The sequence below is a fragment of the Pelophylax lessonae genome (assembly GCF_965119305.1).
Source record: "Pelophylax lessonae genome assembly, chromosome: 12".
Taxonomy (NCBI): Eukaryota; Metazoa; Chordata; class Amphibia; order Anura; family Ranidae; genus Pelophylax; species Pelophylax lessonae.
In genome coordinates this window covers 72,341,141-72,355,196 of record NC_138779.1, presented here as the reverse complement: position 1 = coordinate 72,355,196, position 14,056 = coordinate 72,341,141, and the positions used below count along the sequence as shown (strand labels likewise).

Genomic DNA, 14,056 nt, shown 5'->3' with positions numbered 1-14,056 from the left:
AAAGGGAGCAGATACCGGTCCTGCTGATGGGTTAAGGACCTTCTACGGCCCTGTCCAGCTCTCCTAAAGTAACTGCCTGTCTCCTTGAATCTCATCCATGGTCTTGAGACCTTCTGGCAATGGCACGCATTGAAGTGCCATCCTGGAGGAGTTGCAAACTCTACTGGTAGCATGAGGCGATACCTGGACCTTATAGTGACAGTGACCCTAGCCAAATGCAAAACTAGTGAAAAAACATCAGAAAACAGGAGTAGGGAAAAAAATGTAATTTGCCCCCACCTGTAAAACCTTTCCGGTTTTGGAGGTCATCTCATTGTTGCCCATCTAGTGCACCTGTTAATTTCAGTAACACCAAAGCAGCTAAAAATGATTAACAACCCCCTCTGCTACTTAACTGACCAGATAAATATCCCAGGAGTTTAATTGACTTGATGCTATACTCTGATTAAAAAGTGTTCCTTTAATAATTTTGAGCAGTGTACAGGACTGTGTATATTTGTACTTTTTATTGCTATAGAACTAAGAAAATATTAATAAACATCCCCCAAAACATTTCTAACCATAGCATGGCTGTGAAGTTTTCACCTGAATAAGGGATCTCTGTGTCAGAAAGTTTTGCGTTACTGAATAATTCTGTTACATTACTTATAATATTACACTCTTATAATACATTTAGGTACTGTACAAAAGGTAACAAGGACTTACCATTTCACTGGGCTGCAAGATGGATGCTACAAGGGAAATAAATGACAGCTTTTAGCACAAGTGAGCTGTTGGCGAATGTGGGTGTACATCAAAGGACTGTTAAATTCAATAAGTCCTCCCGCCCAAACCCCAAAAAAAAAGGGAAAAAAGGAGGTGAAAAAACCCCCAAAACAAACAAAAAACAAAAAAAGGACGGTACCCAACCTATCAGATTAAAGGATCATCTGCTAATACAAAACAATGTGAATGCACAGCTGCACCAGATTTTGTACTCTCCAGTTTTAGTAAATAAACCCTCCTAGTGACTCTTTCAATGCTTTCATACCGGGCCAATTCCGTCATTCCTCGCTTACATGTAAAAAATTGGATTTAGGACTTACTGTTTAATCCATTTCTCTGATGTTCATCGACGGGCACAGCTCCTGATCTTCATAACCTTTGGGTTATACTGCCCCTACAAGAGTAGGACACTAGGCAGAAAAATAATCTGGCTATGCCTATGGGCAGTCCCAGGGGTTATACTCCCTCTCCCTGCTATTGGTAGTCAGTTTTGGAACAAGCAGTGTCAGAAGAATTACAACTTCACAGAGGGGTGGCGTGTGGTGTCCGTCAATGAGGGCCCCACAGCCTCAGAGAGGGGATCAGGTGGGGAAATGAGCTCCAAAGACTCTACTAGGCGGACCCCCCAAAAAAGTGTAACACTACTAAGGGACAACTCCCACCGTGCTGGCAGCACCACTCGATCGCCAAGCACAAGGCACAGAATGATCTTCAGCAGAGAGGGAGAGAACCCCCCGGGCCTCACCACCCGCCGACACAGGCACCCGTGTATGGGGGAGGGGGGGGGTTGGGAAGGCTAGGGGGCCTGGCAAAAAATGGGGGGGCCTGTGGGCAGGAGGAGTACCCGGGGGTTTGACCATCCCAAGTAAGGGCCTGTGTCCACCCCAAAGCCCTCCAGTGGCAGAGGGGGGATAGCTACTCACCATACCAGGAACCAGGTGGGCACCACTCCAGACAGATCCTACTCCATCGAAATGGGGGGCTGTCGGCCAGGAGGAACCCTGTGATACAGGCCGAGGCCAGGTCGTGTGCGACCTCGTGAGACGTTTAACTCGCAGGCCCGACGCCCGTCCAGTGGGGCTATGTCTCGGCAGGCCTGGCGCAGGTTGCTGGCCAGACTCGGATGACCACTGATCTAGATTATTCAGCCCGGCAGTTGACAATAGATCTCGCAGGAAAAACCCAGAAGCAAAAAAAAAATGTTCTATCTAAAAGAATTTTGCCAGGACCAAAGATCCCAGCAAGGAACTAGGTCCTGACTAGGCAGAAAAGAAACTGTATGGCTATAGCAGAGAGAGGGAGTATACCCCCTGGGGCTGCCCATGGGTGTAGGCAGTAGTGTCCTACTCCTGTAGGGGGCAGGACAAAACCCAATGATCAAGCATGACAGGAGCTGTGTCCGTCAATGAACTAAAGAAAAACCTGCATTTTCCCCATAAAAAAATGGAGGTACTTTACCATAACAAAAAAAAAAACATAATTCCTCCTCATAGGTCTTTAGAGAGCCAGTACACCATGCCAATTGGTTTCCTTTGTTTGACTCTAGAATGCAAATAGCTACCAATTTCGATGATCATTTCCTTACCGACAATGTTTAAACTGTCTTCCTAACTAACAAACAAACACTGTGCAATGTATTGGCAAGCTCAAAAAAAAAAAAAATTGTAATATTAAACATGTTACTGTTTGGCTTTCATGTAACTGACAATAAAAATGCCTCATTCAATTGTCAGGCCTGTTTTGGTCCTAAATACTTTTCCATTACTTTTGGCATATAATAAATCATAGAACGTTTTGAAAACTGAGAAATATTGTCAGCTGCAGGTAAACTTGTGTATGCTATGGCAGACAGGCCAGACTAGCATAAACACAATATTTAGGTATGGCAGGTTGACAATAAGTTTGTTTATGGATGCAAGGATGTCTGGCAACAAAAGGGACCAATTTCCCAAGAACGGTTATGTAATTTAACAGTATTTGGACGTTGATCATTGTCCTAAATGAAAGGCTTTAAAGGCTAAAACACAGGGTGTCAGTCACAATACCTCTTAATCTTTTTTTACGCTGGTAGAGATATTCTCCTATAAACCCATCTTAGTAAAGTCCACAATAAAGATCCTGGTCATTTCCATAGTGAGGGCTTAGAAAATGGACCCCCCCACTGTGTCATGACACATGGGATGGGAAATTTTCCAGTATACCTAAATATAAACAATGTATTTTGAGAGCATCGGGGATGTGTAAATGTACCATGTAATTAGTTTGAAGACACCCTTAGGCCACTTCTAGCTAATAACGCCACCCTTTAATGCTTTCCTACTTTACTTTTAAATGGTGAGTATCCAGGGTTTGGCTCTTTCACGTGGGTCGGGCACTGTGAATAAGCAATGTTCTATATCCCGGTTTTAAATTTGCGAATGTTTACTTTAATATCTGTACACGTACAACATCATTCAACATAAAGAACCCAGCATAACATAATATATGGCCTTAGCCAGCAATATACAGTCATAATATTAGTAAGTCCCCTTACCGGTTTGCTACACCATAGGTGATAGTACACCAACAGTACACAGTTGAACTAATATTTTTTTTTTTTTTACACTTTAATAGATGGGGTTGCCCTACATGCACTGGCAGGCCAATACTTCCTGGTCAAAATGGCAGCATAGAGGAGGAAACAATCTGCTAGCAGTCAAAAGAGGGCTGAAGCATCTAAAAAGGCAAATGTTGTATTACTTTCAGTTAGGAATTAGCAAGGGTGTAAGAGAAAGGGGGATTAACTTTATAAATATTTACTGCGGCACATTGCTGAAATACTTTGGAGAACCTTAAAGTGGAGCTCCACCCAAAAGGAGACGTTGTGCTTTAAGGCCTCCTCCCTACTCTTGTTTGTGAAATGGAGATTTTGGGAAGAAGGGGGGTTGTCCTGGGCGGAACACAGCGCTGGATTCTGGGACAGGTATGTGACATTATTAAAAGTCAACAGCTACAGTTTTATAAATATTATATATATATATATATATATATATATATATATATATATATATATATATATATATATATATAAACATATACATACACACACATCTACACACACACACAGTATATCTCTATCCTCGTCAGGAAGCCACGTTACCAGGCTCATTTTGGTACCAAAATTTGCACTTGAATGGTCCTGCACGTGACAATCACCCCACAGAAGCTCCAGAACTATTTTTTGAAGTGGTGCATGGTGAGTTACCGCAGTTTTGGTGCGTTTGCCACACTTGGGGTGCCTTTAACCTGTAATGACAACACAAACGTGATGCACATTTACAGAGTTTCTTAAAAGGTATGGCACAGTGCACATTTTCTGTGTGGCTTGCCATGTGTTTGGAAACACAGATGTGAATGGAGCCTCTTTGTTCTTGTGTAAAACACACAAATTTCACTTTCAGGCCTCATTCACATCTAGGAGTAGTGGAAGTGCATGTTTTTTGGCTATTTTTTCCAGTGACACACATAGGGCAGGCCGTTGACTTCAATGGGCTATGCTACAAAGCAAAGCATGAGACATTTTTCCATGTGTTTTACTGCATTTGTCACCTGTGTTTCATGTGGTAAAATGGGTGTTTGCTTCTGTGTTTGGTGTGCCATTAATTAATGACACTGAAAACACAACTAGGTCATTTTAGGTGTATAAATGTGGCCATACACTAAACAATCTGATTGTATTAGCTCTGTACAATCTCCTTACCAAAACTTAATAATAAATAGGACATACTATCCATTAGGGATAGACCAATATGTTTTTTTCAGGGCTGATATCGATATTTTGGCCACAACATATCGGTATCGGTCGATATTTTGTACATTTAACGTTTTGAAAAATAAAGACAATTTTGACACAAATCTGGTACTGAACATGTTAATTTTTATTTAATGCTTAACGGCTGGCTTGCTGGCACCCTGTGGTGGGTGGGTGGCTGGCTGGTACAGGGCCTGTGGCTGGCTGGTACAGGGCCTGTGGCTGGCTGGTACAGGGCCTGTGGCTGGCTGGTACAGGGCCTGTGGCTGGCTGGTACAGGGCCTGTGGCTGGCTGGCACAGGGCCTGTGGCTGGCTGGCTGGCACAGGGCCTGTGGCTGGCTGGCTCGCTGGTACAGGGCCTGTGGCTGGCTCGCTGGTACAGGGCCTGTGGCTGGCTCGCTGGTACAGGGCCTGTGGCTGGCTCGCTGGTACAGGGCCTGTGGCTGGCTCGCTGGTACAGGGCCTGTGGCTGGCTGGCTGGCTCGCTGGTACAGGGCCTGTGGCTGGCTAGCTCGCTGGTACAGGGCCTGTGGCTGGCTGGCTCGCTGGTACAGGGCCTGTGGCTGGCTGGCTCGCTGGTACAGGGCCTGTGGCTGGCTGGCTCGCTGGTACAGGGCCTGTGGCTGGCTGGCTCGCTAGTACAGGGCCTGTGGCTGGCTGGCTCGCTGGTACAGGGCCTGTGGCTGGCTGGCTCGCTGGTACAGGGCCTGTGGCTGGCTAGCTGGCTCGCTGGTACAGGGCCTGTGGCTGGCTCGCTGGTACAGGGTCTGTGGCTGGCTGGCTCGCTGGTACAGGGCCTGTGGCTGGCTGGTACAGGGCCTGTGGATGTGGGTGGCTGGCTGGCTGGCACCGGGCTGCTGTGGGTGGGTGTATGGCTGTGATACACCCCCGCGAGACTAGTCCCGACTCCAGATGAGGCTGTCCAAGGCAAGAGAGGCGGCCTAAGAAGGCAGAATGACGTCACAAAAATATCGGAAATATCGGCCAGTTACGGGGCCGATACGGATATATCGGGGAAAGTGCATATCGGCCACGGATATATAGGCCTTGCCGATAATCGGTCTATCCCTACTATCTGTCCAATCAGGTAGGCCCTTGCACTACATCAGGGGTGTCCTATGGGCTGCATATGGCCCCAGGGAGTTTAGCGTGTAGCTTGACCCCATCTAAAGGATTGCTGGGGAAGCCAGGCAAATGCACCTGTGGAGAAATGCTGGCTGTGCTGTGAAAACTTAGTTGATGGGGAAAGGTGTGCTAATGAGGTTGGCTGGTAAACTCCTTCCTGTGTCTTACTGGTTTGTCTGTCTGTATACCAGTGAGACTTTAAAGCGTTCTGAGAAATATAGCAATGGCGAAAGTAAAGCCTTGTTTTCAAAATCAAAGAAAGCTTGTATTTTTCTGCAACTGAAGTACATTAATAGTATACTGGTAAACAGGGGAGCTGGATTTAAGAGAAAAAAAAAAAAAAAAAAGCTGAACTTTGCCTTTAAAAAGGACTTTAAGTCACCTACCTTTATTCCTCCTGTAAAAAACTTCTGGCAGCATGTATGAACGCTTGAGGTAAAAAAACGAGGCTACCGAAAGAACAAGGAACAGGCTAATGAAGAAAGTTCCTAGCAGGAGTGATGCAGCGATTCCTGGATTGCCTTAAAAAAAAAAAAAAGAAAAAAGCAAAAAGCTTATGAACCTGAATATTCAAGCTAAGACCAGGGAGGGGGAGATGGAGGATGAAAACAAAAACCATAAAAACAAAAGAAATTAAAAAAACTCTGCTCAAACCATTCTATTTTTTTAACCACAAACACATGCTTGCTTAAAAGCAACAAAATAAGGTACCCAGTATTGTAAGTAAGCGAAGTATTGAAAAACCTTAAACCTAAATAAAAAATGAAAAACAGTAAATCTAACTGTTCTTTCAGCACCGTGCCACTTTGAAAAGGTTTTAAATGCATGGATTAAATTTTTTTTCTTAACATTAATTGCATTAAGATCCCATTGGACTGGACACTTGCTCTGGAAAATATTCGGCAACAATCAAACTGGCTGCTACAGACCAAATCTCCACTTCTCTTTCCTGCCAGATCCCAACTTAGCTTCAACGTTCTTACTGCAAACCCCTTAACGTCTTATTCATTCAGAAGGAGCTTCTAGGGAATCACTGCTACAAGAGCTACTGGTATGTCAACATTACAGCAAATATTCTCAAAAAGAACCACTTACTTAAGTGATGAGGAGAAGATGAAGTTGTGCTGAGATTCATATGGATTTCCAGTGCTTGAGTGGTAACTGAAACAAAGAAGAAACAAAACATGAATAAAATAAAACTGCAATAGCAGACACCCCAGGGACCTTTTTATAAGGGGCCATGCACACTAGGAGCAGAAAAAGACCCTCTGGCAGAAAATCGGCATAAAAATGCTCATAGTAGAGCATATTGCACAAGAGTTTAGGATAGTTTAATGGAATTTGCTTTTATAAGCTTTTTTTTCTGCCTGAAAACTCTGCTCAAAAACACACTTGTAATTTTATTATTTTTTTTTGGCCTCTAAACTCTTCTCTTGAAACATGCCTCTAAACAGACCAGTGCGAAGACAGATAGAATTTAGGGGATACATTTTTCCTGTGCTTTTCTTGCGCTAAAACACTTCTCACTGTATTGGTGTCACTGGTTCCCCAAAAAGTGTCACTTCGTGTCAGATTTGTCCACCACAATGTCACAGTCCCGCTAAAAATCGCTCATCGCCACCATTACTGGTAAAAACAATAAAAACATTTAACAAAAATATGTAAACAGAAGACAAACTGGCCCAAATTGAAGAAATTTTATTTTTTTAATTTTTTTTTTGGATGCGTTTTATAGCAGAAAGTAAAAAAAATTTTTTTTTTATTTTTTTTTTCAAAAAGATTAAATCTTTTTTGGTTTATAGCGCATAAAATGAAAAACCGCAGAGGTGATCAAATACTGCCCAAAAAAAAAAAAATCTATTTGTGGGAAAAACAAGGACATATACTTTATTTGGGTACAGCGTGGCACAACCGCGCAATTGTCAGTTAAAGCAACGCAGTGCCGTATCACAAAAAACGTCCTGGTCATTAAGGGGGTGAAACCTTCCATGGTTAAAGTGGTAAACCCCGCAGAGCATGTAGTATAAAAACAGAGGCACCATCATATTGTGCCCACATCTCCCAACTCAATCTATGTTTTTTTTATTTTTACCTATCAATTATTTTTCTGTGCCTCTATGAGCCCTGTAAACATCGAAAATGGGTGGGCGGGCTCAATGTCGAAGCTTGGAAGGTGGGGTCCTGACGTCACAGGACGCGGGAGGAGTGTAGAGATGGGAGGGGAGTCACAGGACTCCCCTCCCATCACTACAATCCTCCTGGCAATCGGCTTAGCCTTCGCACATGGCAGTCCCCACTGTGTAAGCACACAGACAGCTCGCTCACGGCACACACACACACACAGCGCACTCACGGCCCCCTCAATGTGTGCATGTCAAAGCTACCCGGGGCCTGTGTGCACAAATTCCTGGCATTTTATATATAGATTTTTTTTTACAAAAAGTTATTACGCACACACACGCACACACACGCACACACACACACACACACACACACACACACACACACTTAGAATTACACTGCAAAACACATTCTGCGATGCCTGAGTATGGGGATGCCACGTGCTAAACTAAAATTCTCCATAAACCTAAAAAATGCAAATATTAGCGCAGCGCAAGCATTTATAAATATGAACTGTATGTACAAACAAATCTTAAGGTCTCAACCAGCCCATTGATGTCTAAATTCTAAAACTATGTGCACAAGAGGTGGCCGTTTTTGGAATTTGGACACCATCTAATGGGCTGGTTGAGCCCCTAAGATTTGTTCGTTTTTATTGTACACACAGTTTAGATTTATATAGGATTGCGCTGCACTGATATTTGCAGTTTTTGTTTATAGAGATTTTTTTGGTGAACACACTCAAAAAGGTGCTAGCAGCAGTCTTTTGCTTCTGTTAGTAGGCAATAGTAGATCATTATCTATTATTGTTTATCATTTATGATCATTGCACATTGGATTAGAATTGCACATATAGTATTGGGGTTTGAGCTGATTATATTACAATATACGATACCACATGTGTGATACTTCGTGTCTGGACCAGACATTGTATCTTGTGTGTGACACAAATCAACCAATTGTATCAAAACCAATGTACTGTAATGGTTGCCTCTGTACGAGTGGTCAGGGAATAAAGGTTTGTGCAGGGTCACCTATAGCAGTCCCAAGCAACACTGCCCTGGCATGGCATGATCACGAACACTGTTGCTGGCTTACAATGGTCTAGTAACATTGACTACTAGTGTGGCAGCAGTCGGGAACACTGCTAATGACTTACACTGGTCTGGAGATATTGGGACTGGTGTGGTGACAATCAGGGACACTGTTGCTGACTTACACCGGTATAGCGTTGATAAAGAACACGGTTTCTGGCATACTCTGGTTTAGTGAGCTAGGACTGGTGTGGCAGTGATCAGGGACAATACGACTGGTGTGGCGGTGATCTGGGGCACTGTAACTGATGTGGCAGTAATCAGAGACACCAACTCTAACCCGTCTATTCATGGAAACCTTACAGGACAACTGCATGTCACAGTTGGTGGATTCTCCTACTAGAGAAAATGCAGTCCTGGATCTATTGATTACTAATGACCGAATCTTGGAGGTAGGAGTCCAGGACAACCTGGGCTCTAGCGATCACAGGATGACTACATTTAGCGTAAATAACAATATAACAAGGCAAGTGGGGAACATAAGAACCCTAAACTTCAGAAGGGCAAACTTTCCAAAATTGTGCTCATTGATGGAAAGGGTAAACTGGGACCAAACCCTGGGATCACTGACCACGGAGGAAAAATGGGAATGCATTAGGAACATATTAAACAAATGCATCTTGCAGTGCATTCCTATGGGAAATAAATTTAGAAGAGACAAGGCCAAATCTGGCTGGCTAAACCATAATGTTAAAAAACTTATTAGGGGAAAAAAATGGCCTTCAATAAATATAAATCAGAGGGCACAGTATCGGCTTTCGAGCAATACAAGGAGGCAAATAAGAAAAAGTAAACAAAATCAAAATGGCTAAAATCAACTTTGAGAGACAAATAGCGGAGGATAGTAAAAAGAACCCAAAGAAATTCTTTAAATATATCAACAGCAAAAAAGCTAGGGCAGAGCATATTGCACACATAATTAACGAAGATGGGGGGATGGTTACAGAGGACACTGAAAAGGCAACCGTGCTGAACGCCTTTTTCTCATCAGTCTTTACTCAGGAAAAGGAGGGGTACACTGACCATGACTGTATGGTCAGTAGTATTACACAGGACTTGCCGCTATGGCAAACAGAGGGTGAAATCAGGGAAAGGCTGGATTAAAATTAACACAAACAAATCACCAGGCCCGGATGGCATACATCCGAGAGTACTCAAAGAACTCAGTAAGGTTATATCTAGACCACTGTTCCTGATCTTTGCTGACAGTATTATGACAGGAAATGTACCAGGGGATTGGAGGAAAGCCAACGTGATACCGATATTCAAAAAAGGGCAGAGGCATGTCCCGGGTAATTACAGGCCTGTCAGTCTGACATCGATAGTATGTAAACTTCTGGAGGGGATGATAAGGGACTATATCGTAGAGTTTGCTAAAGACAACATCAGCAGTAATCAGCACGGGTTTACAAATGGGCATTCTTGTCAAACCAATCTCTTAACATTCTACAAGGAGATGAGCTGTGAGCTAGATAGGGGCAGGCCAGTGGATGTGGTGCACCTGGATTTCGCCAAGGCGTTTGATACAGTTCCCCACAAGCGCCTAATTTATAAAATAAGGTCTGCAGGTATCGACCGCAGGGTTTTCTCTTGGATACGGAATTGCCTAAAAAGGGCGGGTCCAAAGGGTGGTAATAAACAGCGCATACTCAGACTGGTCTGAGGTGGTAAGCGGGGTCCCCCAAGGCTCAGTCCTGGGACCAACCTTGTTCAATTTATTCATAAACAACATTGAGGACGGGATCAGTAGTTCTATATCCACTTTTGCAGATGACACAAAATTGGGCAGGGCAATAACTGCACAGCGTGAAGCAGATATCCTACAAAATGACCTGGACAAAATAACGGAGTGGGCTACGACATGGCAAATGAGGTTTAATGTGGAGAGGTGTAAGGTTTTGCACTAGGGGACTAAGAACATAAAAGCCGAATACATGTTAGGGGGGGAACCCTTGGGGGAATCAAAAATTGAGAAAGATCTGGGAGTCTTGGTAGATGATAGACTAGGCATGCAATGTCAAGCGGCAGCTGCCAAAGCCAGCAGAATATTAGCATGCATAAAGAAAGGGATGTATTCCAGAGATAAGACTATAATCCTTCCACTTTATAAAACTCTAGTCCGACCTCATCTGGGAGTATTCTGTCCAGTTCTGGTCGCCAGTCCTCAGGAGGGATGTGTTGGGAGCTGGAGAGGATCCAGAGAAGGACAACTAAACTAATTAGGGGATTGGAGGACCTTAATTATGAAGAGCGCCTGCAATCGCTTGATTTATTCTCCCTGGAGAAGAGACATGATAGCAATTTATAAATATCTCAATGGTGATAGAAAAAAAAGCTATTCAGTCGTAGGGAGGACACGAGGGCATACATTGCGATTAGAGGAGAAGCGTTTTAACCTCAGGCAACGGGGGGGGGGGGGTTTCTTTACTGTTAGAGCTACAAGATTGTGAAATTCTCTACCACAAGAGGTGGTTTCTGCAGGAAGTATGGTGGCTTTCAAAAGACTCTTGGACGTATATCTCAAGGATCAGAACATTCAGGGGGGGTATGTGAGATGATTACGGCCACACACACACCTACACAGGTTGAACTGGATGGACTATTGTCTTTATTCAACCTCACCTACTATGTAACTATGTAACTAGGATAGATCCAGAGACTGTATTATCTCCTGCAGCACCAGAGGATTCAGAGGATTCCAGCTGTGGGGGTTTGGGTGGCAGAGGATGAAACCTTTCAACTAAGACAGCAGCTAACAGCACAAGGGACACCTCTCATTGAATGTCTGTATTGTCCCTTGTACTGGTTGGGAGGGAATTTTTTTTTACCTGGAAAAGGTTTTTAAATGCCTAGTTCGTTTAGGCATTAGCTTGTAAACTTTTTTTTGTTACATTAAATTTAGGCTTTAAATCCAGGAGTCATCTTTTTGGTTACATTTCCCCAAGATCCGGTTACATTTCCCCAAGATCCATAACCTCTTCTACCAGAGTCAGCAATGGGCAGTTTCAGTAATATAGAATCCAGACGTCATGCCATCAGCACCGCTGTTTGCACTAGTGTTAGCCCAGGCCAACATAGTGGCCCAGTTCTTGGGGGGTAACTAGGACTGCCTTGGATCGTTGGAAAAGGGTTGAATGACGCTGGCCATCATTTAAGAATAGGAGTAATGTTGGTCCTCGAAGTTGAGAGCCTATGGGGACACCGCTAGAGAGGAGAGTATTTCAGTATTTTTACAGTGTTTAGCTACATTCAAAATAATAAACTGGGGCTTCTCTTTAACCTGTTACAAATGACAACTAAATACATTTAAATTGTGGTTCCTCAATAATTATTTGCAATGCAAATATTGCGTCATTCAGAGCAACCCTATACCTTTTTCCACTCCTACATACAGTAATTAAGTTACACAATAAAAGAGAACCATTTGAATAGCTTCTCTGATCACCACAGTACTGCTTTCAGAATATATTTATATATATATATATATATATATATATATATATATATATATATATATATATATATATATATATATATAAAAACTAAGAAAAAAAAAAAAAAAAAACTAAAAAAAAAAAAACATTGTCTATATACCAGTTTTATCAAAATCTGTAAACCACTATTTAAAGTTTTCTTGTTTGTTACCTTAGTGCAGGGGTGTCAAACTCCATTTCATTTCAGGCTGCATTAACATTATGGTTGCCCTCAAAGCATGGGCGTAGCTACAGGGGTCTCAATTGCCACCCAGCCCCATGCTCCAGGAGACTCTTGCACACCCCCCTGTACACCAGGATAAGAGGGGCGGCAGCCTAAAGAGGAACCAATCCCCTCCATCTTCCTGCTGCAGCCGCTGAATACCGTATTCTCCTCCTTCCCCTCTCGCAGGCAGAGGCTGCAGTAAGACGATGGAGGGGATCCGTTCCTCTTTAGGCTGCCACCCCTCCTATCCAGCTTCCCACTGCTGCCCCCAGGCCCCTGCACTCTCTGCCAGCCCCCGGGCTCTCTCCGACAGGGTCAAGTCTAGGGGTGTGCTGTGCAGGGTTGTGCTCTCCTGCCTATCAGAACAGTGATCCTCTACACAGCAGATGACATGGGATTGCTCTCAATCTTTGGTTCTGCCATGTTTTCTGTCTGAGCAGTCTCCACTGAAGCGTCTTGTGGATGAGGAGGGGTTTGCAACCCTATTTTTCAACTTGTATAGAATTGTATTATTCTCATAATAATAACTAGCAGATGTCCAGAGCACCCCACTCCATCTTACATCAGACGTCAAGAGCCCCCCCACACTCCCTTACATCACAGTGTATCCCCCCTTACCTTGTGCGGCAGGGTCTGGAGGCACACCAGAGGAGGGTGGGAATCAGCTGCCAGAGTCTGTGCTAAATGTTGAGACCAGGGGAGGTGGAGAGGAGGGGGCTGCTGTGCTTGCATAGAGGTGCAGGAATTGTAGCAGGAGTTCTGTCCTCTCTGCTGCCAAGACAAGATTGGTGCCGCAGCCACAGGAGAGGTGCGAGGGCCACATGAAATGGCCTGGCAGGCCACATTTAGCGCAAAGGCCTTGTGTTTGACAAATGTGCCTGGAAACAAAAGGTTTTCAAGTTCTTTGCTTTCTGGTAATGGTCAATCAAGCTTGGCAGTTGGGATGAGCAGATTAAGTTTGTATTTTTTTTGCAAGAGTTCAGTTAACACTTCACATCTGAAGAATTTACAGGTGTTGATTTAATACACGTGAAGTCCTTCTACTAGAATAGCACATTGGTGACTGTTGAATTGTACGCATGTCAAAAAAGCAGAAGCAAGGTATACTGGTTTTTCAGATATGCAAACATTTTCAAGAAACAAGAACAGTGAGAGAATAGTGTGCAAACCATAGAAGACAGCAGAAGCCTGTGATATTTATAGCTCAGGACTCCACCTACGTTTCCTACACTTCAGCTAGTGTTTGTGACTACATAAAGTAAAAAATTCTAAGTATATAGGTGCATCTCATAAAATTAGAATATCAAAACGTTAATTTCAATAATTACATTTTAAAAAGTGAAACTCATTTTATAGATTAGATTCATTACACACAGAGTGATACATTTCAAGCATTTATTTTCTTTTTATGTTGAGGATAATGGCTTACAGCTAGTGAAAACACAAAATTCAGTATCTCAG

The 14,056-nt window shown here is 43.3% G+C and overlaps 1 protein-coding gene across 2 annotated transcripts in view; it reads right to left on the bottom strand.

Annotated features, from left to right (window-relative positions):
• Positions 1–14,056, bottom strand: part of LOC309567650 (uncharacterized protein C1orf159) — a 117,150-nt gene that overhangs the window by 4,105 nt on the left and 98,989 nt on the right. The window contains exons 5-7 of one of the 2 annotated variants that reach the window (XM_082273065.1): positions 6,777–6,842; positions 6,068–6,202; positions 706–731 (exon numbers count right to left, since the gene is read on the bottom strand). In XM_082273065.1, the coding sequence (XP_082129191.1) occupies positions 706–731; positions 6,068–6,202; positions 6,777–6,842 (227 nt within the window). The remainder of the gene's footprint in view (positions 1–705; positions 732–6,067; positions 6,203–6,776; positions 6,843–14,056) is intronic. The other variant, XM_082273066.1, reaches the window with a different exon arrangement.